This window comes from Athene cunicularia (assembly GCF_003259725.1).
Source record: "Athene cunicularia isolate RWA chromosome 5 unlocalized genomic scaffold, athCun1 chr5_part2, whole genome shotgun sequence".
Taxonomy (NCBI): domain Eukaryota; kingdom Metazoa; phylum Chordata; class Aves; order Strigiformes; family Strigidae; genus Athene; species Athene cunicularia.
This window is the reverse complement of record NW_020799102.1, coordinates 780,326-807,649: the sequence shown is the minus strand read 5'-3', so window position 1 is coordinate 807,649 and position 27,324 is coordinate 780,326. Positions and strand designations below refer to the sequence as shown.

The window sequence follows — 27,324 nt, the reverse complement described above, 5'->3', positions numbered from 1 at the left end:
AGCAAAAGGGCAGCTCCTGAAGTCCACCCAGCAAGGACAACACTCCTCAGAGGACAGAGAGCAGAACAGAGCACTAGCAACACTGCAACAGGGAGACGTACAGAAATAAAGTATGGACCAAGAGGATAAAAGCCTCTGTGGGAATCATTTGTGCTTTGGTGTACGTGCAGATCCCAGCTGCCATATTTTGTTTTTTCTCTTTCAAGAGTAATGACAGCAATGTGGAGATTGGCTTGTAGGGAAAAGGCAGGATTATTTATCGGTTCTGCTTCTCTACCATGAGACTTAACTTGTTGCAATCCTGTGCTATTGTGCTAAGCTGAGAAAGTGAGATAAATATTAGTGACCCATGATCCTTCTGCTACATCCCTGCCTTGGAAATTCACGAGCTTTTGACTGAAAGTTAAGCAGCCCATGTCTACTCTGTAGCTAGCCCCAACATGAGAAGGAGCAGCACCAATTTTGTGCTGATAGATCAGAAGATGTGAATGCACACAGCCACATTCTCAGACAGTGGAAATCTGCCCAGCTTTTGGTTGACAGCTGGGGGAAGATATTGGTTGATGGGAGGTGTAAATCTACACCAGAGCATCAAAGACTTTACTCCCCATGCTGCCTGGAAATGGTGTGCTCACTTTGCTGAACTGGGGCTTTACAGCAGGATCGTAACTGAGACAATATTGCTGAAAGATGAGGGAGGATTGAGGGAGGAGGGGTCCAACACGCTATGGTGCTGTCACCCCATGAAGTCAATCCAGAGGTCAGCAGGCTTTCTAGCTTAAGCCTGAACTGACAGGCAGAGCTGACTTGCTCTCAGTGAACCATCTCTGCTCTCAGGCTGCATCTCAGCTCTAGATGAAGCTTGAAAGATGTATTTTACAGCAAAAGAGCCTGCTGGGCTCCTCATGAATGGAGAAGGGTGGTATGCAAGGGAGTTGGCATCTGAGATGAGAGGAGCAGTAAAATGGTGGTGGCACCTGGCACTTGGAGGCTCTGCTGACCTCCACCTTCACAGCAATGATAAAAGGGACACCTTGAGCTCTGCTGGACAAGGGAAACAACGGGAATCAATGTGCTGACCCTGCCTCCAGCAGCTCTGGAATGATACTTATCGCTGCCAAAAGCCCAGAGAGCTGGAAATACCCCTGGCAGTTTGCAAGGCAGGTCCTGGCAGGAGCTCTTCTTTTACCTGACAGATAAGAGACAGACAGCTAAAGAGATACTGCACAATTAGTGGTTTTATGACACAGAAAAATTGATGACAAAGTCCTTCAGTAAAGAACACATGATCAACCCTTGACTACTGGTGGCAGAGGAAACAGCAGCTCCCGAGCACGTAAACTCCTGACTGCTGGCAGGACGAGGACAGTGGTGTCCCATGCCAGCTGCTTGTGCTGGGAGCACAGAGTGGCAACAACAGAGAGCAGAGCCAAGCCCTGGAGTGAGCTCCTGGCTACAGTCATATGAGCAACTGTGGGGTCAGGGTGACTTGTGCTGGCTTATGTCCTGCAGCTGGCACCAAACTGTAACACTCCAAAGGGAACAGGCAAGCAGTCAGTGCTGGCTTAGATACCCACCAAGAGGAGATGAACACTGGGTTGTGTAACTGAATTGCTACCATGAGCTGGGTTGACTGCTTCAAAGTCAGTTCAGCTACATCTCTGCTGTACCTGCAGCCAGTTTGGGAAATGTGATGAAGGGGCCTGTGGGGAACAGGAAGAAAGGTGGAGAGATGAGACGTGTTCCTCTCCCCAAAATCCTAAGTGATATTTCAGGGTCTCCCTAAAAGGTTGAATTAGCTGTAATCTCTTCCAGCTTTAACTGCTGCATTCAGACAAGCAGGACAGGCAGCCTCGTCCTCCTGCATTCCAGTTTCCCCCCTGAGAAGAAAAATGGGCTTCATGTCAGCAGAGCAGCTGAGATTCCCACATTTTGGGGGGAGAGTGCAGACCATTTCCATTATATGTCCCTGTCATCTTCTGTCACTGCATCTGTGCGAGACATGTTGACTATCACTTCTGCAGCTGGGAGTGATGAGTGCTCTGAGGCAAAGGACACTCCTAGCCCTCTGTGGTGATCATCCTTGTCATAATCTTCTTTCTCCTCCTCCTCCTCCTCCTCCTCCTCCTCATTCTCATTCTTCTGCAGATCTTGGTCACTGTCATCATCGTCATCTGCTGCATTGTCCTCAATAACTTCAATCCTCTCTCCAGCATCTGGATCCACATCAGTCTTAAACCACACAGCTTTGTAGCCATCATCTGCCACATGCCTCTCTGTCTTGAGGATAGACTTCACTTCTTTCTCATGCTCATTCTCTTCTTTCTCTTCTTCCACTTCTTCCTCTTTCTCTCCCTGGTCAGAGATGATGGTGGAAGCTATAGAAGCCTGTGGGAGGCTACCAATTTCTTCTGCATCAGAAGAGAGCAAGGAGAGTGCTGACTGCTCTTGCACAGGCGTCGTCCACTGGTCATTGCCATTTTCTGATGTCCCATGCTGTTTGGTGCTCACCTTTGGGTGTTCATCTTCCTTGTAAGATTGGTTCTGGTAACCCCCAGAGATTTCCCTGGAGAACTACAGGAGGAGAGACACCTTATTATTGTTGTGAAAGGAAAAGAAACAGGAAGGAGAAAAAAGGGGTGGCTGAAATGACTGCGCTACTGTTCAGGAGAGCTTCAGCTTGTTTTGCTGTTAGACCTAATTGAAGCCAGGGAAACATATGGTTCCCCAGAACAAACATTTTTTAGTGACAAATTCTGATTTATTTTTTTTTTTCCAGATAAGCATGGGCACATTTTCCAGGAGTGCTGAGCACCAGAAATGTATACTGATTTGTACCCACCTATTCGAGGTATTGCTCTGGAGTGGGATTTACCTCACTCACGGTGAAGGACTTATTATTCACCTGAGCTGTGTGTTCTGGACTTGTGTTGTAGTCAGTGGAGTCTAGGCTCCTGACAGTCCCGGCCTAAGGCAGAGACCAACATCTGGTCAGATGAATTACACTCTAAACTTCAAAGTAACCAGTTTGCTAGGGACTTGAGAGAGCCAAAAGTATATAGCTCAGGTGCAGACAACTGTCTAAGCCCACGCTTTAGGATAGGAGTGATTCATCACCTTCACACAAACGTGTAGTATTTAGACAACCCATCCAATACTTTAAAACCTTCTCAGATCCCACTTTCTAATTAAGAAATTCAGGTAAAAATATGGCATTTACTTACCTTGTTCTTTACCAGGTTTTTAACTGGTCTTCGATACTGTTTATATATCATCACTCCAAGGAAGACTAAAGCAATTAATAGCAGTGCTGCTAATGTACCACCTAAGATAGCCATATCCTGGGCAGTGTGTATCTTATCAGAGGAGGTTGTAGCTGCAAGAGAAACAAACCAGTGTTACAAAGCCTAAAAAGAAAAGGTAGCTTTTTTAACACAACACTTCATTGTGGGCGAAGTTCCAACCAGTTTTTGAAGGGCAAAGAAGCATTCTGTGCTGCAGAATGTGACAGTGATATATTTAATATCACAGAAGGCCATTCATTTGCAGTCCTAAAAGCAGAGGGTTTTTTTTTTATGGTGACCACTCAGAGAGTATTATAACTTCCAATAAGTTACATGAAGTGGAAATAACATCCATTTACAGAACAAATACTTTTACCCTATGATTTATCAAAGCTAATATATATATATATGACTGTATTGGGCAAGTAGATGTTACATGGAGGAAAGCTAGGTAGGTCTTTTACTTTCCCACTTCACCCATTTACAACAGAAAGCAAAAATGAGCTATGTTTGTACATATGTATGTGAAAATGCAAAGCTTCCTTTAATCCAGAACATCACTTCTGATACCGATAAGCACATTACAGTAAGAAATAAAAAAGCGTAATAGGAAATAGGAAAAGCATTCAAAAGGCTCCATTGCAGAAAAGGCTCTCCTGCCCTTTTGGAGCTGTAGCAGTGTACACGAGCCTTCTCAGGAGCAGCTTATGCTTTCAGCCGCCAGTCAGTGTAAGTGTTTTGGTGTAGAGATCAACATTATAGTGGAAAGACAGTAAATTCCTCAGGGTTAATCAGCTTTACTTCTTGTTCTCAGTGGAGTTCTTTATATTTCAGTTTTCCAGCTTCGTTTTGTAGTGCAAATTAATTTCTTTAAAGTTTAATCATTAATGAAACATAGTTTTGTTGTGCTGCTGACCTGTTTATGACAATGGACTTTGTATATTTTCTCTGCATTTGATTGCGCTCTCAGTTTATCATTAATACATTGGTAGGGGTTTAGGATGTCAGTGAATTTTTGATTCTTAATGATGTCTCCTAGGGAGCCACAGGTCACAGAGCTGAAGTGAAACTCTTCCACCCTTAACTCCTCCTGTGCTGTGCAGCACGTGGTGCCTTTGTGAAAGCTAGCTCAGCTTGGTGGCATGACTCACCTTGAGACCAGTATAAACTGACTCTGGCACCAGTATCTCAGAAACCAGAGGCCAATGTACAGTTACCACTTCCCAGAAGGGAAGTATATTAAAAATGAGTCTAGTTTGTCCCTGCATATTGGAATGCTCAGTAAAGGACTCTCCAACCCATTGCATGCACATTCCTTAGCAGCGCCTCTTCGAGCTGAGGGCTAAATACCCTACAGATTGGCCAGGCAAATGGTAATCTCAGCTCTGTTTAGGCCATTCCTGGGTGCTGCCTATAGTATAGAGTAAAGCACAATCCCTCTCATAGGTTCTGAGCCATTCAGGGTAATTTCAATCTACGTTTTTGCATAGTGGCCAGCATCATTATGTTCTGTGGTTTAAATTTTCTGTGCTGAAATTTTTGTCTAAAAAGGAGCAGTGATGTATCAAGGTGTCAGGGCAACCCTCCTTTGCCATGACAAGACATCCTGGTTTATTTCTGACCCACAAAACAGCATGAAGTAACCCCAGATTTAGCTTTGGAATAACAGGAAAAGACACTACAATACACAGCACTCAGTCTCAGGAGGCTGTCTGAGGCAGGTGTGGTGGCCATGTCATAAAGATGATGTTTGAACATTTTCTCTCTTATAGCCACCATAGAACCTCCTGTAGGTGTCGGGTTGGCCTCATCCCAGGTCCACAGACTTCAGTGGCTGACTTGTCATTGCCAGTTTGCCCACAGAAGTGGAAAAGACTCCCCAGTCATCTCCAAAAAGCAGAAAACAAAGACATCCAGCCTACCTGCAGCAAGGATGACCTCCACCACGATTACAGTGCTTGCCTCCTGCAGGCTTACCATATCTTTTCCAATAGCCTATGTGAACATGGGAAAGAGATAGCTTAGGGACTTCATGGATCTCCAGCTCACTTTTAAGATATGCAGTGGGCCCTTTAGTGGACAAAGTACTTTGGCCGTATCCTCACCACATCCTCACAATAGCCCTGCATTGTAGCTGGACAGTCTGGTCACAGAGGAAGAGCTCTCTCTGGGCCAGAACCAGGTGCATCATTTGTGTACAGCTTTGCAGTGCAGTGCTGCACATGAATAATGTGATAGCATGGGGCAGGCGTTGGCACCTCTCTCTTGCCCTGCCCATGTAGCTAAACCAGTGCTACAGTCAAGCTGGTTCAGAGAGCTCCACTTCAGAGGGCATGGCGTTGTGCTAGGCAGGTCTTAAGGAGCCAATTGCCACTGGCAGGCAGATGGATGAAGTGAATATCTATTTTTTTAGTCTAAAGTTATTAACAACTGCTTGCTTTGACCTGAGCAAAATAAAAGTACTGGATTTACCAGAGGATTCCCAAGTTTGAAACTGTAGCCTTTAGAGATGGGGTATATGCCAGCAATCATACCCTAACGATATCTACACATCCACCTCCTAACCACTTGCTCACCCTCCTTTTTTTGTTAATCAGAATGTGGAAGGGGGGCTCCTAAAATCTCCCTGGTTGACTTTTTGCTTTTCTCCAATTATATTTTTCCACAGGATTGGAGAAACAATTTTACAGCTAGTACCAGATGTAACCTGTATCCCACAGAGTAAATTTGCTATTGCTTCATCTCTCTCCATCCCTGTACATTTATGATGCAAATGGTTGGGGCAGGGACTGTGTTGCCCAGTGGAATTCCACCCTTGGTACTTCTCTACTAGAAACTACCCCTTCCCTCCACAACCCTGGAAAGATAATGAAGCTTCTTTACCTTGATGGTCACAGTTCCTGGTGACTGCAGCATTACGTTTGTCAGGACGAGTCCATCTTTGGTTGTGATAAAATCAGTGCTGTCTTTTATGTAGTACTCAATGTTTGGGTTGACTTTCTGAAAAGCCAAAAGAGTGACTGATTAAACCACCCTGTCTGTGCTTTGCGTGCATCTCCATAACAACTCATTGGCAGGACTTGCCAGACACACCTGAAGTGTGAGCAGGTGTATAGCGCAATAAATAAATCTGGACTGAGGAGGTGAGAAAGGTTGAACTTGTGTGTTCATCCTGTTGCTCAGAAGTCAAGAATTATCTTTAAAAGTGTTGCTGCCAATAACATCTAAAGTCTTACCCAGCTTGTGTTGATACCTATAGTATTTGCCCAAACAAAACACATCTATGCAAGAGACCTTGTAAATTGGATCAGTTCTGCCTTTAATACAGTGCCAGAGGGGGCTGTACATGGAGAACACCACTTGTGCTGCGGTCTGCATAATTTTTCCCTTATGTCTAGGGTGTTATTCCTTTACTAGGTCCCCAGTCTTGTTATGGAAGCCTTGGCATCAATAAAATTAGCATGTTTTTCTTTATTTAATAGGGTGGGATGGAAATGGCAGGTCAGTAAATCTCTCCCCCATTCTCCCAGTACTTTGTTCAAGAATGACTCTTTCAAACTGAGCCCTTACAGGGAGAAGGGTAACGATTTCCAGCCCAGGACTTCAGGCCCTTGCTAGTTTGCTGTCTTTGGTCTGGCTCCTCTTCCCAAGCCAGACCACATATGGAAGAGAGAGGACACCTAAGATCCCACCACCCCAAACTCTTCAAGGAAACACTTCACCAAGTCCTAATTCCAACCTGGATTTGTTCACAGTATTTGCTAACCCTGGCCTTTACTCAGCATACTGTTTTGCAGTGGGTCAGCTCACCTACACAAATCTGGGTGGAACTGGCTTTTGGAAGAGAGGAATCCAGCAGCTTCTCCACATTACATCACACCATAAGCAGTTCTGACCTATGTGGAATTTTCAGGGAAATATAATATGGAACACTAGAGAAAAATGTGTTTGCCTCTCCCCACCTCCCCTTCCTCATGTTTTCTGATCCAGCTTTAAGCCCGAAGCAGTGAGAAAGAATGCAGTCCACCTTCAGTTTCTTACATTAGGGAAATCTTCATCCACCGCTGTTATCATCAGGGGACTTGAAGGATCACCAGCTTGGAATACAAAGCTTCTCGGAGCCAGACCAACAAATACGGTCCCATTGTAGATCCTGCTCTCAAAGTAGGGTGGGTAGTTGCTCTTATTGACAACCTTAATCTCTACACTGACTACAGAGTATTTCTGTTTGTTGTTGACCTGGGTGGCCTGGAGAGAGAGAGAGAGAGAGAGAGAGAGAGAGAGAGAGAGAGGCTAGCCTTTTCCGATTAGTGATGAGACATAGGATAGGCTTGATCTGAACCCCATCACAGCCCATGGGGTTCTTTCTATCACTCTCAGTGAGCTTTGAGCCAGGCCTGTCACAGGTGGCCTTCCAGTTTGGAGTCCTTGTGGTTTATAATTTGCTTCTGCTGTTGGCCCTCCACACAGTCTAGATATGTCCCTCCATTAGGGCCACATCTGGACAAATTACAATGCTCCAGTAAAAAGCAGTGAGATTCCAGCACTAGCAGGCAGAGTCTGCTCATCTTCGAAAGGGTTTGGGTCAGTTCAGTTACTGCCCAAGAGTCCACATCATCCTAGATATGTGTGCAGGGAGTGCTTTTCAACTCCCTCCTTTCCTCTTGATTTTTAGCCCAAACATGACTTTGTCCCTAGGCTTAAGTTATGTTAACTACCGTAACAAAAGCTCCAGTCATGCCTAACGAAAGCCTTCCAGTTATATTCCTCCATGCTGCCAACTCATCAGCGTGTCCCCTTTTGGTTAACTTGGTTTGATGTTGAAACCCACACATAAGGGATAATGCCTTGACTCCTGCAAGAGCTTTGAATGTAAGTAGGTATAGGACACCAGTCAAGTACTAAGCCCTTCCAAAAGAAAGGGTGTAACAAGTTAGCTTTAATTAGTAACGCAGCTGACTTCTGTCACATCAAGACTGCTGCTTCCTCGGAAGCCAGCTATGTTGGGTTGTTGTCTGCAATGTCATCAGACTTACCATAACTTGCAATAGGTATGAGTCTGGAGAAGTTGCTACTTTATTCATAGTTAAATTCCCTGTGTCTGCATCCACTGAGAATACTTTGTCTGTATCCCCTAAAGAAAACGGAAATTCAGTCATCAGATACCTTCATAAAGTGACCTGGAGCTCATTGACTCATTTTTTCACATCTTCGTAACAATACCCCCAGGGCTTAATGCTGTTTTCCTTGCCTGCCTGGCTGCTACAAGAGCTGGCAGTGCTGGCCAGGGTTTCAGAGGGACTCAACAGACAAAATCAAGAAAGATGTGTGTGAACCCACCTAGATGAGGTAGGACAGCAAAGTTTTGCATTTCCAGGGCCTAGGCTCAGATATAGCAGCTTAAATTCTGCGAAATGCCTAGAGCCTCTGGTACAATTTGAGGACTGAAGGTCTCCAGTTCCCTAACCCTAACCTGAACCCAAACCCAAACTAAACCCAAACTACACTTCAGGAGAGATGAGGGAAGGATTATTCCTATTTTAAAGGCAAGAAGCCCATCTACAAAGATTAATTGGGTGGGGATTCATTTCAAATAGCTCTAAAGGGAAGACAACGCTATGTGACCTTGTTACCTATATTGTGAAGGGAAAACAGCATCTCAGTGCACGCTTTATCTGACTTACTGTGAACACTGAGCTCCATGTGAGCTGCATTCTGCTCTGGAAATGCTTATTTCTGACTACAAAAGGAGCCTAAACACAGAAACCTTCTCGTATTGATGTAGGGATAGAAATCAGCTTCCTATATCTCTGTCTTTTAATCACACAAACATCTGTGTTGGATTTATGTTAAAATACAAGCAAAATTTTTAATTCTCTTCCTCACTCAGACACTGTGGGCTGTATTTAGACAAGGACTCCTCAGTCTGGGGTTCCCTACTGTCTGCAGGGTAGGGACACCACACTACCTCCAAAATGCCAGTGGAATTTAAGGTTCTTTCATGTATTTATTATCAGAAGGATATTCACAGATGTGGTGCCATGTGGCACAGGGAAAGGGAGATGAACAAGTGATCACCTGACCAATACGATCTACCTTTGCCTTGATAGTTATTCAAAACCCCACTATTGGTTAAAAAAAATAAATCCTTTGAATGAAATAAATGGCCCAGTCAGTGATTGGGCAATCAGTTGTCTGTATTCAAGTAATCTTTTTTGAAATCAAGACTAAAACAGAGCAGATCAGATAGTGGCAATGTGCTGGGGAATAAAAATTATTCGGTGATGTGTGAGTTTTAGGTTCAGCTCAAAGACTAAAAATGGTGTGGTCAGACTGACAAAATCAAGTCTAAAAGCTTAAAGATAAAACATGTCTCACTTCCCCAAAAATCAAAGTCCTTTTGATACAGATTTCATTGAGATTGGCTTGTAGGACTGTAGTTCTCTCTCTTCCTCTCCGTACAGTCTGTTTCTTCTACTTAATCCATGATGTTCTGTGTATCTAGTTATGTTTCTGTGGCAGAAACAGAGGGGAAAATCCTCAGGCCCTCAACTCTTAAGTGCTGTGGAGGGCATCTCCTTTTGGTAGGTAACGTAGGGGACATGAGCAATGCAGTTTGTGGAAGGTGTCAACCTCTACTCACCACCAACAATGCTGTACATGATTTTTTCATTTAAAGTGTAATCAGGATCGATAGCATAGATAGGCCCCGGCTCTAGAATGAGTGGTTCTGTCTGCAATAACAAGACAAAGCATTGTATTCCACACTACAGCACCAAATTAGCATTTGCAGCATTCTCCCATCCATCCATCCATCCATGGCTCTAGTGGTTTTGTCTGGGCAGAATGGCATTGATTGTTGGGAGATGGCTGTACCAGGGCAGAGGTGAGACAGCCTAGAGTAAAGGGGCTCCCAGCTCTTGCCTCTCCTGTCATGTGCTGCTTGGTGAGGCAGAGATTGGGGAGAGGAACCTCCACTTCTCAGGATGGTGAAGTCTCCCTGTCACGGTGAATCATCTGCATTTATGACCGGAGATCAGCAAGAGCTCATGGAAATAATTAGGCACTCTCTACTGAGAATAGCATCTGGATATTGTTTGAGAATAGCATCAAGGATACTGTTTGATCACGCCTGCTTACCGACATCTCAGAGATATTGACCCTCCCAGTATAGGGGCTGCTGATGCAAATGCTATTGTCCATGTTAATGAAGGTACAGGGTAGGAACCAGGGTGATTTGGTGTCAGCTTGTTCAATAAATATGTTTATTGTTGTTGTAGCTGTGTTGGTGGTCTCAGTGCTGCCCACAGGCCTGTCCTGTACCCAAAGGCAAAGCATACTTGTGAGATGCAAGTTTTATTGCCAGAAGAACCACTCAACTGCAAAAGCCAGCAGCCCAGCTGTCTTTTAGCTGTTGTAACTCCATTCTGTCTAAGGCTTAGCAGTTTATGTGAGACTATCTAAAGCAGTGAATTATCTCATTCTAGTGCCAAAGATGGACTGGATGCAAGGCTGGCACTGTGTAGTTATGGAGGGTGGAAGGCTGCTCCAAACTCACCTCCCCCAGTATCCACCCTCCCTCCTGCCATCCCAGATACTCCCGTTCAGACTTACCCTTCACTTGAGAGACTGGGGCAAACAAGGTGGGTTTTTCTTCCTCTTAAAGAACTTACCCTTGCGTACAAGAGCAGCGTTGTCAATTTAAATTTCTCATAGTCCAGTGCTTTTTGTAAATAAATTTCTGGGTTGTTAACTCCTTTTATGGCAAAATAACCATCTGTGCCCTGGCAGGGGGGAAAGGAAAAACCTACTAGCAGGCTCAATTACAGAGATGTTCAAAATACTGCTCATTGCTGTGTTTGTCAACCCAACCAGACCTTTGATCCCAGTGACCTGTAAGGTGAGGAAGGAGGTGGGGGGCAGTGTCTGAATGCCAGATCTATTTAATCTTTTTGGTATTGCACACTGGAGATACCTGGCTTGTCAGAAAGGTTTGTTGATGTCCCTATGAGTTTTCTTCTCCATGATCCCCTGCTTTGCCTGGCAACTTGCTCAGCAGGTACTGGATGAAATCTTATTTCCTCCACTCAACAGGTTGCCACCAGTCCTTGATTTTGGGACCATGACAGCCAAGCACTCTCACATCCATGCACAAAACAGGTTGAAGGCAGCTCAGCCTCTGAGAGCCAGCAAGATCACTTGCCTTAGCCTAGCACAACTGAACTTTAGAAGCAACTGTAAATCCAAATTGAAATAAAATACATTGCATTTTACTCCATTTTACTCTATAACCTTCTGCACTTGCTTGGGTTCTCCTTTAATCTTATGTCTTGACTAGAATTCCTCTGAATTTCTAAATCCCTCTGGATTTACACCAATGTGAGGGCAAAGTCTGGCTCCTAAAATGCAAAAACTTGTGGTTTCTGTTCACAACCCTTAAAATCCATGGGATTATGGAGCTAATGGAGGCAGAATGTCAGACACTGCCTGCTCACTCCACATGCTTTTTTAAACTGTAAATATACATTAGATATAAGGAAGAAATTTTGTGGTGAGGCCCTGGCACAGGTTGCCCAGAGAAGCTGTGGCTGCCCCCTCCCTGGAAGGGTTCAAGGCCAGGTTGGACAGGGCTTTGTGCAACCTGGGCTAGTGGAAGGTGTCCCTGCTCAGGGCAGGAGGTGGGACTGGATGGTCTTTAAGGTCCTTTCCAGCCCAAAGCATCATATGATTTTGTTTCACTTTTTTTTTTTTTTTAAATTTCTAGCAGGCCCTTGCACTCTAGGCTGGCATAAATTTAACTGTGTATACAATTCATTTCCCATGAAATGAAGCAAACTCCTTAAGAGCAAATAAACTAAGGCACTAAACTGGGACCTGGGGAAAGTAGAGTCTGACTTTGGCTCTGCCACAGACTTTTTGTGTGGTCTTGGGCAGCTCATGTTATCTCCACTCTGCATGGACACTGTTGTCAAGCAGGACAATAACGCCTTCTTCCTTATCCAATTTCAGCTCAATTCTGAACTCTGTGAGGTACAAAGGTCTCTCCTGGTGTGTTTACAGACCATCTCAACAAGACTACCCTGGATCATATGGCTCAGAATATCCCAGATGAGAGTTTAATCTGTACAGTGTAATAAAAGTGTGAGCAGCAAAAGAATTCAATACCTGCAATATTAATTGCTCTGTTCTGCTAACCAAACTGACACTTGGTTTTTACAAAATATGTACCTCTTCCAGAAGCTGTCAAGAAACTAAATGCAATGACCTTAGCCTCAGAGTTGGGGCTTTTCTGAATTAAACATGAAAACTTCTCCAGAGCCACCATTTCCCCCCAAAGATGCTCACCGGCACTATTGTTGCGAGTTCATAAAAGATGGTGTCCAGGTCAGCATCACTAGCACTTAAAACTTCACGGGCCACAATGGTTGTGTTCACTTTTGTATCCTGAAACAAAATTGCTGTGGTTATTCTTTGTGAAATGGGCTGAAGACTTCTCCCTGCTAACCCTTCCTTAGTCCGACAGCACTGGGTGACCCAGTGCCCTCTTCACTTTGTAAAATGCTTACCTCAGGAACAACCTCGGTGAGATTCGTCTGCTTAAACACTGGGCTGTTATCGTTCATGTTGAGAATGGTCACGAGAATTTGCAACGAATCGCTCTGTGGAAAGGGCAAAGTGAGAGTATCAAAGACAAAAATAAGACTGTTAGGGGCTGATCCTGATTCGCAGTGACCAGAGGGGATGGTGTAAGGAGCACAGCTGGATGTGGGCTGGATGGGGCTGGGGTTTGTGAGTTTGTTCCCACCCCTCCCCATTCGCAGGGCCTTGGGCACTCCGACTGTGAGAGGAGCGCTTATGTCCGCAGAGAAAAGGACATCTCCTCATACCAGTCTGTGGGCTAGGAAGAGCAGAGGGAAGAACTTGCTGCTGTGCAGTACCTTGTGACAGGGCTGAGCACGTGGAAGAGCACTCACCTGCCCAGCAGCGTTCCGACAAATCAGGTACACCAGCAGCAAGGTGTCTTTCTGCATGCAAAAACAAACCCAGCCATTGTAGAAACAAGCCAAAACATACTAACTCTTTCTAAAGTAAATGAGACAAATTTATGCACTGTTGAATCAGAAATGTTGCTGGGCTTTATCTTGTTTTCAGGCATATCTAACTTTTCTTTCCTTTACAGCCATGCATCTGTGCTGGGATGTTGTTTATGATGGAGTCAAAGCAGACCACTCTTCTAGTTTCTCTCCCTGTGATTCCTCTAACATGTCAGCAGAGCTAATCGGCCATTTTTGAACTCCAGGTGAATTCAAAGAGATTTCTTTTCAAATTGAATGAAGCAGAAATGTACCATGTAGCAAGTACAGTGTCACCTGCAGGGTGTTAACTCCGTCTGCTGTTCTTCACTCAAATGTGGGGTTTTACATTAGGGGAAAGGCAGCTTAAAGATGCTTGTGGCTGTGTACAGAGCACTCCAGAAGGTAAAATAATTTAGCAACAACCTAACTGAACACACTGACCTTTTACACTGCCTTCATGCTTCACGCAAGATCACCTCACTGCTCAAGGCTCTATTTTCTACAGGCAAACAGGGATCATTTTACATGAGTCCTGGAGAGCTCCGAACACTACAGTTGTCACATTTCTGTTTTTAAAACTTCCACTTGCTTTAATTTATACAGACTCACTGAAGGAAGGTGACAGCAGGCATACCATGCATCTCCCTTCTCCCTATACCCTGCTTGCAGAAGGGCTGACCTTCTCAAACAGTGAACTCAAACCCAGCTGAAATAGGTTTATTTTTCAAAGTTATTTTCTAGATCCTTTAGGAACAGGTCATGAATCTCTGGAAGTCCAAGAGCCGAGATTGATACTCATTGCGTCCCAACATTATCCATCCCATCCTTACAGCCTGCCAGCTAAAGGCTCACCTCATAGTCCACACTTCGGTTCAGCTGCAGCTCAGACCTCCATATAGTGAAAAAACTGGCATCGGGGGAAGTAGGATCAATCATTACAGTGAAGTTCGGTTCCACATGGATAGTAGTCACCACGTAACCAGGAGGGTTATTCTCATAAACACTTGGTTCGTTATTATTGACAGAACATCCTGGAAAAACACAGAAGTGAGACACAAAATTGCCCAGGGATTCACCTTGTGACAGAGTTGGGTGAGACGTGAGACCTGAGACCCCTCTGGTTACCACTGGGGAGAAGGTTGTTGAACAAACCTATCTTGGAGTAAGAGTAAACATCTCCCACCTATAATGGCGAAACCTGCTGCTCTGGTGGCTATTCCTCCATGGTCACAGACCTCGTGCAAGAGCTTACCTTGTTGTTGTGCTGAAATCCATGTCACGAACGGCAGCAGAAAGAGCACAGAAGTGAGAAGCCAGTGAGAAACAGCCATGGTGAGCTGCCAGTTGTTGAAAAGATTCCTGTTTCTGATTAAACTGATTCTCTTCTCTCCCGGTTTCTCCCAGTGCTGTATTCTGCGTTCACTGCTTCACGAAGGCAAAAACATCGCCTGGCTAGAGTGAATTGCTGCAGTTCAACCTTTGCCTCTTTGACTCACTGGATGACTTATTGAAAGATGTAAATATTTTTTCAGTCATAGAACATGATGACATGTAATTTCCCGTTCCTACTTTGTTCCTGGGTGTCTCCTATCCTAAGCTCTCTATAGCAACAAAGATATATTTGAAGCATTTCTGAATTCAGAACCAAGCCGCCCAAGACGAACATGAAGGAGGACAAGGGCTGATACTTGGGAAGCTGTCCGTACACTCCAGCCTCTCCCACTGGGGAGGGAGTGAGCAAATTTATGTTTCTGATGTGCCAGAAGTGGGGTCTGTCTTGGTCAGGTCATTTCCTGGAAAAAGTCATAATGATGATGCTATACGCTTTATATCTTATTTATTTCAGCCAGGCTTTTTTTTCACGGCCCACATTCCTTTTACAACAGGTTTTGCTCCCTAGCCCACGACTTACAGTTTCTCTATTCTTGTTGCAGTCTGTCATGTTGTTTCTGAAAAACAGATTTTTTTTTTAAAAAAAGTTTTAAAGGCAGCTCTCAAATGCCTCATCTTTATTTCTGGGAAAGGCAAAGGTTTCAGTGGAGACAAAGCCATCTTGGCTGCTCTTCTGTTTGGATGGTAAAGGAAGGAGCTAAGCCCTGTGTCAGCCCTTGGGTGGAGATAATCAGTTATGGTTCTGAGACAATCTTGTTACTCCCACCACACTACAGTACCATCACAAGGCAAGCAGAGTAGATCCAAAGACAGTGATGGGGCTCCACTGCAGCCCAGTGGTTGCCCAGTAGGGACAACACACACTTCCTTCTACCAGTGGCTCTTTAGAGGGCTGCTCCCCAGAATCTCCATCCAGGCTCCAAAGATCTACACCTCAGCAGTTTCCTGAAGCCTCAATAGCATATTACACCACTGTCTTGTCCTGTCTTTTTCTGAGTAATTTCTCAGAGCCAAATATCACATGGCAAGGCATTTGGCCCTTTGTGCGAAGAAAGACCATTGTTTTCAACTTGCCCATTGTGTAGGGGGAGAAAAGGGACAGCTGTTCTCACTGCTCCTTTTAAAATCCCAGTTGATTTCAGAAAGTTCTCAGGTGCTGCATTTCAGCCAGATGGCCATGGTCTTAACAAGATACAGACTGTCAACACTCCTTCCAAAAGTCCTCCAAGAGGTCTCTCTCCTAGCAGAGATTTCCTATAGAGCAAAATAAACAACTGCCAAGGTTCATGAGAGCAGCATTTCAGCATCATGGTTAGGGAATGGGTGCTTAGATGAATGTTTGAGAGCAATAAGCTCCTTTGCAGATATCAGGCACATCACAAATGGTGAAAACTGATGGTGTAGGATGGACTGAGCAGTTCTGCAGTAGGCAGCTGAAGATGCCTTATTTTAGGGCTGCTCTTCAAAGTTTTTTGGTTTTACAGGAAAGGTGGTGTTGCTGTTTGTCCTGGTTTCAGCTGGGACAGAGCTAATTTTTCTTCTTTGTAGCTAGAATAGTGCTGTTCAGTATTCAGCATGAGATGAATGTTGATAATACAATGATGTTTTCAGTTGTTGCTAAGAAACATACTGAAGCCAAAACAGCACTATTTATCTCTACCCCAGCCGAAATCAGGACACTGTTCTACCAGAGAAGGGAATCTGCCAGGCAGCGTGGTGCAGGGGTGACATATAAACCTCATTAAATGGGAGCAAATTCCTCCTAGTGGAGTTTTATCTTTAGTGGCTATGAGAAAGCTGGGCCAGTCACTACAGGGGCACAATGGAGTGGAAACAATATTTACAGTGTATATCTATGTTGTGCAGCTCTCAGTATATTTATTTGCAATCACATCTAGTGCCTGGCTGAGTTTCTGCGAACGGGAGACCCCGATGCTGCCCTCTTTGTACAGCTGGGCTGTGGAGGGCTGGGTCCAGCCACCCAAGATGTGGCTGGGAGCTCCAACCTGTCCCAAGATGCCTCAATGGGGACGGGGGAGGCCTGGCAACATCCCCTCGGGTGGGAGAAGCTTGGCAAAATCCGTCTTGCCCCCCACTCGAATTCCTAATTCCAACACCTAGCAATGGTACCGCCCTTATTACTGTTTCCCAAAGAGCAGCCGAAGCACAGGCGTAGCTAAGGAATCTTTATTAGACTTCAGAAGCGGGCAGCCAGATGCTAACATGAAGTGGAAGTGATGAGCTTCATTTAGGCTCCATCTACTGACAGCAATTCACACTGACATGTGTTTCATTCTATAATCTAAGAAGTTTTACTGGATTTTGGCTGCTTTCCAGAATTTTTATTTGCTGATCTCAAGAGTTTTTCCTAAGCAAATTCAGTAGCTTCCCTGTTTATTTTCAAGGCTATATACATGCAAAACTTTCTCCTTGGCTGTTCCTTTCACCTTCAGTCAAAACTGTCTGTGTCTTCCTTCATGTCTGCAACCAGCTGCTTAGAGATGGGACAAACATACCGGCTGGTAATGGCAGCAGCTTCCCTGGCATCACTGTCCGAGTGGCTGTTGAAAGGGAAAAAATGAGTGATAGTTTGTTAATACTGGGGGCACGGACTGCCAGAAGTGTGACAAGGCCACCTCATAAAATTCAAAGGTGACTCCAGGGAGCAGATGTATGATAGACGAACCCACATCATGGCTGCCTGCAGCCAGGCACCCCACAAAGGCACAGGCAAGCCTCTTGGTGTTACCATCCCCTTTTAATCTATGTGGACAAGAGGTACTAAGGGACAGTATTCCTCCTAATTTTAGTGATTTAACAATGAGATATGTAATGGGAAGTGGTTGGTCACTAGGAAAAGACAATGTCCAGATGCTGGGACAGCCCATCTTGAGGTATATGTTTGAATCACTAATTGAATCAAGACAGGGTAGCAAAGGCTTCGTTTTAACTGTTAGATCAGGTTTCATAATGGGATGTTTCAGTCCAGGATGACAACTCTGTGATTAGAAAAAATATTATTTCATTTCCCTGGGTTTTAGTATTTTTAATAACTGGCTTTCATATGGGACTTCTTAGCTGTAAATCTCAATGCCAGCTGTGCTTTAGGTAAGGCAAAACTGAATGCCAGGCAGGCTTGGCATGTAGAAATAGAGATTACCCTGAACACAGGCACGGAAATTGGTTGAGACTGTGCATAGCTGAATTCCACCAACTGAAGTGTTCACTTTTCTAGCTCTGCAAGCCACCTCTGGGGGTGTGGCTGCTGACAGGGTGACAGGGGGTACAAAACTGTGGGATGGAGGGCTGCAATTCAGCAATGACAGTCCCCCAGACAGTGCCCCGCAAGCTGATGGGGAATGAGGCAGAAGTGATTTTAAAATATGGACAATTTAAAAAATCTTCCACCCTTCCCATTTTTGAGATTATTTTTGAGGATATCAGCTGAGCCCTTCTGATCTGCTGCATTACGTCAGATTTCTGTGCTTGGGGCAAAAACTGGGCATTTACAAGTTACTAAAAGTCTGCTTTCAGCTTCAACACTTTGGTGACCAGGGCCATAGAGATGACAAATCTGTCTCAGGTACCTGGTGTTTAGAAAGCTCTGGTACAACCACATAAAGCAAAGTTCCTCATGGCTGTTTTCTTCCTCTCTCTCTTGCACATCTGCGTTGACTGGGCCTGAAGAGCTGGTTTAGATAGAGAAAATTAATATTATAAAAAAAAACCCAAACCAAACCAAAACCAGAACAACAACAAATCAACAAACAGTGTAACCACCAGAGCTGGAAAGCAGCACTGCTTTCTGAAAGGTGGATTCACACCCCCCTGCCCAAGGATCTGCCACATGGTCCATGGTCTGTTCTGGTCCTGCTGACTGTCACCATAGCTGTGCAGGAAGAAAAAGAAGTATTCTCTTCAAATCAGGCTCAGATGATTTCTGGCTGGCAAAGGGACAGGTTTTAATATCCACTCACACTCTGCCTCATTACTCAGTACCGGCATGTCCTTCCATCCATGGATGTGTACCTTTTTCCAGCATGTGGAAATTAAAAATCTACTGCCTCTGCCAGGATTTTGTTAGTGGTGCATGCCCCAGAAAATATCAAAGCACCCTGAACAGATGGGAAGGAATCAATGTGCTATGTTTCTGCCCTCAAGAAAGGACTGAGCTTGAAGAAAATCTCTCCAGGCAATGTTGTCCCTTGATAATGTACCAGAGGCAAGGGCAGCAGCAGCTGTGAGTTGTATCACAGTGCACCACGTATAACTGATGATGTGCTCGTACATGTGGATTTAGTGGCCTCATATTTCAGCTCGATGAAAGACCCCATATTGGCCATAGATATGATTATGTTCAAAGCCTGCCCAGTTTGGCAGTCAGAGCCCTGGGTGGGGACTGTGAAACCCAGAGGTCTTCCTCATTCTGTAACAGAGCCCATTTATCTACCATTTCTCAGGTGCTTTATTTGAAGTAGGTAAATCACCTACAACTTTCCCCAAAAGGCTAAATCAAAATGCAAACAAAAAACCCCAGGCTGTGGTCTGATATAAAGTTTTGTGTCCTATGGCTTAAGATTGATATGCATATGCAATAGATAATGTTTTATGCTTAGAAGTGGCCTCAGTGAGGAGGTTTGTGTCCCGCTTTGCCCGCTGTGAGGGGCAGGATGGGTTGTGGGTATCTTTGCTATTGCACAGCAGCTCCAGGTGCAGCCTGGCAGGAGGAGTCCCAGTCCCAGCCTTAGCCTGCCTGCCCTTGTCTCAAGTTTTCCAAACACTGGCCATGCCACCCCCTTTCCCTGGAGCAGAGACCTGCCTCCCCGCAGCCTGCATGCCCCAAGCTGCCTTCCCATTCCCCAGGAAGCAGAGCTCTTACCTGCGCTTGTGGCCCATGAGATTTTGAATGAATTTCTGAACCTGAGCGTTTCCTCTCATCTTGCTGTATTCACTGGTAAACAGTCCATCTGAGTGCCTCTGGGACCTGTGTCAGGGAAAATACAGTACAATGGCTGCTCCTTCCAGCCATGGGACTTAACACAAGACCCAGAAATTTCTCCCTCCCCCCCTACCAAGGAGCCCTGTATCCCTCCCCTTCTCTTCTGTCTCCTTTCATCTTGGGCATCTTCTGGATGAGGACAATGCTCAGCCTGGCTCTGGAGCTGGAAACAGCTCAGCCCCATGGGCATCTCCCTCATTGCTGGGCTCCCGCCTCACATTGGAGACTTCCATGCCCCAGGAGGGTGGTTTTAGCTGGTCCTTACCTCTCCTTGAGGCCCACCAGGTGTTTGACTAGCTGCTGCACGTAGGCGTTGCCATTCATCTTGCTGAGCTCACTGTGGAAGAGCCCATCAGCATGTCTCTCAGTCCTGGGGAGCAGAAGAGAAAAGGCATGGTTTTAAGACCAGAGAAGAACAGGCATTTAAAACTGCTCCCTCAAGGAAAGAGGGTCCAAAACAAAGATGGGCAAGAATTTGTGCCAATTTGGCAAAGTTTCACCAAAAAGGGGCAAATCTTACATGAGTTTAAAAGAAATATCTTTGTTAACCGTCACAAACTTCCTGCACTAGGCTATTTGAAACAGAAACTTCCACCTCTATCAGGCTGTATAAGGACCTAGCAGGAAAACAGACTCAAGAATGTCTTTTTTTACAGTAGTTTGATCTGTCTGGAGTCCTGATTTTTCTCCTGGATTAAGTAAAATCAATGTTTCCATTCTTAAGTGAGAAAAAATGTTTACAACATTTGCAGTCATTTAGCTAAATCAGTTTAGGGAAGAAAAAAATTCCAACAGCCAAGCAGATGCAAGTTCTGGAAGAAAGATAGATAAAAGGCTGACTTTATAGCTAGCAGGCTCTTTGAACAAAAAGCCACAGAGAAAAGGAAGCAAAGGCACAAGAAATGCTTACCTCTCCCGGGATGGCAGAGATGCTGAGAAGTGTGATAGGACAATCATGGGAATAATTAGCTGCCACAGACCAGTCATCAGGGAAACCATGTTCTCTCCTGAATTAAAGCACAAGGTTTTATAAGCAGCAGAAAAAATGACCTTGGTCTTTGTCTGGTACAGTTCATATGCCACACAGAAGACATGGCTGTATAAATAATACCACTATAACTAAAGGAGGCAGGAATTCCTGCCAGCAAAGATAGTATTGCTTTAAAATATAGAAGATGAACAATTCAAATCATATTGCCGGTTAGTTGGAAGTTGTTTGTAGTTGTTATCCCACCACCACGCAGTCCCGGAACACAGCTCTGAGGTTGGCTGTGTGAGATGACGTTTGTGCTAGAGTTTGCTGTGAGTCAGTGTAATATGCCTTGAATACACAGGGAGGTATCCTGTGAGTTAATCCATCAGCAGCACAACGCCATGGAATAAACCCTATTCTATGATAAGTCTCTGAGAGCTGAGCCTTCAGGGAGAAGATTTAAAGTGCCCATGAAAACATCCGACGCAGACAGCTACTAGTGTATCTAGAGGATGCCCAGGAGAAAGTTGTTAATTTTTTTTCAGACCCAAAAAATGGCATGTACCAAATAAAAGTTCATTTGCACACACGGAAAGGGAAGGGCTCTTGTGTGGGATGATAACTGCCTATCTAATCTTTCAAGATGGAAAAAAAGAAATAACACACATTTTCAGTAGCAGCAGAACCCCATATTTTGTCTTCTTATAGAAATAAAACCAAAAGAAAAACATATTTTGTTTATCACAAGCCATTGGATGTTTTTCCCTTTTGTTTCCAGGCTCTTTTTGCAGCCCTGTGCCTCCAGAGATGTGTATGTGCCTTTATAAGAGGGTACTCACATTTCCCGAAGGATTACACAGAAGGCATATCTGTAATTTATAATATACCTCCTTCCTCCTGCAAAGAAGCAAACCTGGCTTTCTTAGTCACTGTCCTGGAAACTCTCCAACACTACTTGCTAACCCAAAATCAAAGTTTTCCCACTTTGGTTTTGCTTTAGTCTGAAACTAGACAGTACAAAGAGCATTAAAGGCTGTCGGAGTTTCCTGAACACTTTCTAGCTGCCCTTGTGGGCCTGTTTGTTACTCTAGAGATACAGCAGGCTGAGAAGAGGCAAGAGGAGGAAGGACAAAGGGGAAGATTTGTACAGAAATTTATTCGCTGTAAGCCACAGCAAAAATACTTAATGGGGGTTGCAGAGCAGACAGGTGTGAGATTTTGCATGTTTAAGGAGCCATAAATTTAATCTCACACACACTTCTGATGCTTTAGTGTTGTGTTTGCCTGCCAGATTCGGCTTTGAGGGGGATGGAATAGGTAAAACAAGAAGGATGTTTCAAAGATCAGTTTCTTTCTGAAGCCCAAACAAAACAGACCCCACAGTACCACTTCCCAGCCAAGGGACGTGGAAGAAACACGTCCTTGTGAAAACAGCCACCAAACCCAGAGCACACCACCTTTCAGGGAAGGGAAACCTGGATCCTGAGTCCATCCTTTCCTCTGTGCAATACCTGCCATGCAATGCCTTGACCCCCAGCCAGGACCTCACCACAACATTTTGGCCTTCCTTGTGCCAACCCTGGGCTGGCATTTGTCTTGGAGCATCACATTTAAGAGCCCATTTTAAACCCCATCCCTAGTTCCAGAGTTTCCCCTCTCTTCATAACATTTCTAACTGCTAATTAAGTGGATTGACTTGTCTTTTCCCTTTCTGGACATAATTTTGTCTTCCCTGTGCAGATCATATTTGCTTGCTGAAGTTGCTAGGATCAGTAATAGCTGTTGGGGAACTTCCCCTGTGTATCAGTGATGTGTTGCATTGGTTTTTCTAATCAGTCAGAAGGAGGTAGATCTTCAGTGTGGTCACAGTAGAGCTGTTTAACCTTCCTAAGATACTTCTGGACTTTTTATTGCCCTCCCCAGTGATGCTGGCTTTCAAGAAATGCAAACTCCAAAGCTAGTTGGGACCTTTAGCTGAACAAGTGTGCACCTAGCCAGCGCAGGACCTGGGAGCATCTCCGACCTGTCTAGTAGAAAAGCCCGACTGCTGAAATGTCAGATTGCACCCCAAGGCTTTGCTGAATCAAGGCTCTCACCACCCTGGAGGGGCAGGACTGCTAAGAGAGTTCCCAAAAGGCTGGTACACACTTGCACACCTTCTTGCTCCTGCCCGTTGTTGTGCTCTACCTAAAACTAAAGACCACATATTTCTGGAAGCCATTTGGTCTAGCTGCTGTCTGGGCTCTGTTCTTTCCTCTGGTTGCTCCAGAGGAGGAAACCCCCACATATTACCAGCATTGCTGTTCAGGAGGTGGATGGCCTCATGGCAATGGCTCAGCAAAGTGTCACAGAGGCCTAAAATCCACTACCCAAAAATTGAAAGAGAGGAGAAGGCAGCCTGTCCAGCCTGATCATGTCAGCACAGCGTACTCACCTAACCGTGGTCACTCCAGGCTCTCAGCTGTCTCACGGTTACAACGCGCCACTGGCCCACTCCTCTCCATGGCCCCCTATAAATCTGCAGCCCTTATCAGAAGCGATTATTTGGGTAAACATATGAATATGAGTAATCATGATTAACAGCAAATAATGCATCCAGGCTGCAACGTCCTTTTAATTACTCTCTAAACTCAATCAGGTCATCCACAGCAGTTCGATGGACTGTATTTCTGCTGATGGGTAATAATTCCTGCTTCTGTCTATAATGACAGTAATTTGTTGGGCAAACATCCCTGTACCAATTGAGTCATTATGATTGTCATCATTATCTCTCCTCCTGGCTTTAATTACCTCTTAATAGAAGCTTAATCTTCTGTTCTTCTTTTTTAATCCTGGCTGGGGTTTTGTTTGCAATTGCCAGGATCTGTCAGTGAGTGTATGTGTGTACCTGCAATTTGGCTAAACAATGTGTCACTTTTTTTACGGCAAACATTGGGTGAGGGCTGACTTCAGCACAAGGGGACGATACCTTTCAAGCTGTGGTTTCAGAGTCGTGTGGATTCACAGCCAGGAAAGGTCTGCTGAGAACAGATTGTATCACAGCTTCAAAGAATGAAGCATACTTATACATGCATAGAAAACATCCTGAATATATTCCCTGACTTTGCTGGGGTTTAGAGCTGGTTGCTCTCAAATACTGCTGCTAAAGGTGACATGGACATGGAGGGAGAAAATAGGATTATGCCCTTTCTCTGCTTCTTTATGTTGTATAAAGTATCTTGGAAGGATTAATCGTTGTAAATAAATCATCTTCCAGCTGGGGAAATAGGAGCTATATTACACTTTTCCCTGTCTACAAAAAAAAATCCCCCCAAAACAGAGGGTGTCTTCATGACTAGAGGGCTGGGAGGGACCTGATTTTCTCTGTCATCTTTCCTTCAGAAGAATAACCCCAGCACTGATGAGCAGGAGCTTCAGCACGACTGCTTGTGACCGCAGGCTGCAGCTGGACCCCTGCAAAAGGGAGGGGAAGAAACAGCAGGGACATTCCAGGTCCCATTCCAGGACTGAGGACCAAGGGGTGCCATGGCCATCACCTGGACAGGGGAGCCCGTTTTCCTCCTTTCAGACAGTGCAGGTCAGTCCCACACCCGTGCAGGCATTTCCCAACCATTTTTCTCTCTTTAGTGTAACAACTGCTCTCTTCAGCTGGCACTCCTCTTGCAGCGTTTCCACCATTGATCTGATACAACTTGTTGTAGTGTCACGGCCTCTTTTGATGCATTTAATCTCTAGACAACCAGGTGCCGATGGGTGTGAGTCACATCCTTCTCCCATGGCAGCTTAAAGCTCTTCTGGGCACCCAGCCCTGCTTTGGGAGCCCCCAGTGACATTAGTGACATCCGAAATTCTTGTCTTTTTGTTCTTTGCATTTAAATCTTCATATTCTCTGGATTCATATTTTATGTCTGCATGGGTGGTGACCAGCTTCACCTTGGGCTAGTGGTGTTGCCAAACATCTACACTAAGAAAGACCATGTAAGAACAATTCAAGGAGGGGAAAAAAGTTTCTTTTAAAAGGGCTAAACAACATATAGGGAGCTAAAAATGACTAATGTGATTTCCCGTCCTTTGCCAATAACCTCAATGGGTCTGAAATACCCCCAAGCCCTAGGGGAAACTCCGTTTGCCGTGAGAAACAAAACGGGTCTAGGTAAGAGGCACATGGAAGAAGTTGTGCTGGAAAAGTGGCCCCATGATGGCAGCAGAGAGTGAGTAACAGGAGAGTAAAAGCTTCTAGGGACTGAAAGAACATGAGCCAAGTAACCTAATTTATCTACTTTGCAACAAAAGCAGGGTTTGCCTTGCAGCAACAGTGGCAGAGTGAAAAGGCAATGGGGTGGGAAAGGTGTGGCCGTGTCCAGCGCTGCTGCAACATAATGCGGGTGACAACCACGGGCTTGAGCCTAAATGCAGGTCCTGAGGCCCCTGATGAGGAAATTCAGGACCATGCAAGGAAACTCAAAAGCTTCTTGCAAGATGAAATTTATACCTGAATAAACTGGAGCCCAAATCAAATCCCCAGTCCTGAAACAACATCTGATTCTCCTTTAACCAGAATTAACATTAAACTCCCATCAGGAGACATTATGGAAATGAAAGTGATAAACAAAACTGTTTAGCAATATCAGCTGAATGGAGCTTTGTGAATTTGCATTTTGCTTTTTCCATCCTCCATTTGTGTGAGCATTCAGAGTGGGAGTGGAGATTCCCCTTGCTGCAGCCAGCAGGCACAAAGCGTGAAAATCATCCATTAATCACTGTAATCTAACCCATCTATGCAGCACCATTGCAGAGAAAAGCTCCCAGTCATTGACTAAGAATGGCAAAGGAAAAGGAAATTGCTGCCCTCACCTGATCCCCACTCCTTGCACAGCCCTCATACCCAAAGCTGCAAGAAGTCAGGGCCAAACTGATCCTTGCCACCAGCTGCCAGTGACGTGCCTGTTCCTGGGACATAACACAGTGGTTACAGGATGTATGGCGAAGTGGTAACACTAAGGAGCACCGAGGCTGTGTGCCAACACTCCTTGAAGGGGCAGGGAGAGACGCCCCAGAGCAGGAGGGAGAAGGGACCTGTGAGCCTTGGCGCCACCCCTGAGCAGGACGTGAGCTGCCCTGAAGCTGTTGCCAGGTGTAAAGCCACCGGGATCTTTGTGCAGTCACTTGTCCTTAGGCTTGACACCGCCTGACGTGTGCAGCGTGGAGAAACCTGTGGTGAGCTGTATTAAGTAAATCCAGTTGCCATGGGTGCAAGGGCTATTCACAGCAGCCCACTGTGGGCTGGGGACACCCTCGTGCATGGCAGTGAGCTGAGGCTACAAAACAGAAGGGCCATCCCCACTTCCACACAATGGCTCTGCATTAAAGGGTATCTAATGGCATCATCCCAAAGGCATCAAAGCTGAGACTGGCACAGAGGAAGGTCTTTTTTCTCTTCTTTACAGTGGGCGGGAGGGGTCACCAAACCTGCAGTACAAAACGCAGCATCTTATAACTATGTTAAATGTATTAGCCCCAAATTTGGCAATATCTAAGGAGAGCACAAGGCCTTTTTCTGTGTTGGAGGAAAAGACACAAGAAACTGCATTTTGAAAAAGAGAGGATTTCATCATACAGCTCGGTATCCTGAGCCCACACCACAAGAAGGATGCAGGCAGACTCTCAAAAATCAGAGCTCTGGGAGGTCATTCCGAGTTCTGAAAGGGAGAAATTCCCATTCACACTTCAGAGGAATTGATACAGGAGATCAGAAAAGACTTTCTGGCTGGAGGAGCAGTGTGGATGCATTCAGACTCCACCTCCAGAGAGCTTTAAGAACAGGCTGGATAAATGCTGTTACAGTGTCATGCGGACATTGTTGCTCCTGCTTTGGACCAGGAAAGCCCAGCCAGTCTTTGGGGTTGGTGTTTATCCAGGGCAACCCTTACAAGGTCACATCCCTTGCCAGCTTGTCCACAGTCCAGACCCCAGCTGTGTTCTGCAGCCACCTAGGATCTGCTGGGGCTGCTCTTCTTCATGGAGGTCCTAGCTGGCCAAAACACACATCCCAGAATGTCCCTACAGCCTCTGCACTGCTCTCACTGGGGTCCATGGCTTTGAGATGGCTAAGTGCACAAGGGTCGAGACAGGCTGAGACTGTTGGGGAAGGACCATCTCACCCACCACACACATCCAGCAGTGGTGTTGCAAGTCCCGATGGAGCTGTTTGGTGCAGCTGACCTTCAAGGAGCCCCGACACAGGCCATGACCTCATCCAATGGCAGCACCCAGCGATGGCATGGGAGTTTATTGAGGTCAGATGGTACTAGGAACTGCATGGCTAAATCCTCCCTACGTAAAAATAAAATACCCTTTAATCAGCTTATGGGGTGTTCAGGAACTTCTACCTCCCCATTCTTTTTTTTTCTTTCTTAATATGTAGGTGTGTGAGTCCATGTGTGTAGTGGGGATTTTCTCTTGTACCTCTCTGCAGGTGGGTGTTCCCCAGGCCGAGGAGCTGACCGTGACACTGCTGTCCACTGAGAGCAGATCAGAGTAATTTTTTGGACCATTCCCAGGTCTGTAAGAGAAAGGACCCTAATTGGAATAAGGGGATTG

General features: G+C 45.2%; 2 protein-coding genes across 3 annotated transcripts; both read right to left on the bottom strand.

The window, feature by feature from the left end:
• Positions 1 to 1,249: 1,249 nt before the first annotated feature.
• Positions 1,250 to 15,302, bottom strand: CDHR5 (cadherin related family member 5). Its single transcript, XM_026850151.1, has 14 exons — positions 15,273 to 15,302; positions 14,213 to 14,512; positions 13,259 to 13,309; positions 12,851 to 12,943; positions 12,630 to 12,728; positions 10,958 to 11,068; positions 10,425 to 10,601; positions 9,928 to 10,018; positions 8,321 to 8,418; positions 7,326 to 7,532; positions 6,168 to 6,284; positions 5,207 to 5,279; positions 3,225 to 3,376; positions 1,250 to 2,574 (listed from the first exon to the last, which is right to left on the bottom strand). Exons 1-14 carry the CDS (start codon positions 15,300 to 15,302, stop codon positions 1,960 to 1,962), a joined length of 2,214 nt encoding a protein of 737 aa, XP_026705952.1. The 3' UTR covers positions 1,250 to 1,959.
• On the bottom strand, positions 15,193 to 24,770 carry LOC113481043 (VIP peptides-like). 2 transcript variants are annotated; one of them, XM_026850308.1, is made up of 6 exons: positions 20,662 to 24,770; positions 20,017 to 20,121; positions 19,632 to 19,736; positions 18,340 to 18,441; positions 17,200 to 17,313; positions 15,193 to 15,309 (listed from the first exon to the last, which is right to left on the bottom strand). In XM_026850308.1, the coding sequence occupies exons 1-5, from the start codon at positions 20,748 to 20,750 to the stop codon at positions 17,202 to 17,204; spliced, it is 513 nt and encodes a 170-aa protein (XP_026706109.1). In that variant the 5' UTR covers positions 20,751 to 24,770; the 3' UTR covers positions 15,193 to 15,309; positions 17,200 to 17,201. The 2 variants fall into 2 exon arrangements, with proteins under 2 accessions (XP_026706109.1, XP_026706107.1); XM_026850306.1 differs by lacking the exon at positions 15,193 to 15,309 and having other exon boundaries at positions 16,941 to 17,313.
• Positions 24,771 to 27,324: the final 2,554 nt, after the last annotated feature.

Coding starts and splice junctions, on each gene's coding strand:
- LOC113481043 (XM_026850308.1), bottom strand. CDS start 20,750: ATGGTTTCCCTGATGACTGGTCTGTGGCAGCTAATTATTCCCATGATT. Junction 20,122..20,661: donor TCTCTGCCATCCCGGGAGAG/GTAAGCATTTCT, acceptor TCTGCTCCCCAG/GACTGAGAGACATGCTGATG. Junction 17,314..18,339: donor CAGAGCTTTCTAAACACCAG/GTACCTGAGACA, acceptor CCCTTTCAACAG/CCACTCGGACAGTGATGCCA.
- CDHR5 (XM_026850151.1), bottom strand. CDS start 15,302: ATGACAGACTGCAACAAGAATAGAGAAACT. Junction 13,310..14,212: donor ACCGAAGTGTGGACTATGAG/GTGAGCCTTTAG, acceptor TTTTGCATGCAG/AAAGACACCTTGCTGCTGGT. Junction 6,285..7,325: donor TGGATGAAGATTTCCCTAAT/GTAAGAAACTGA, acceptor TTGGCTTTTCAG/AAAGTCAACCCAAACATTGA.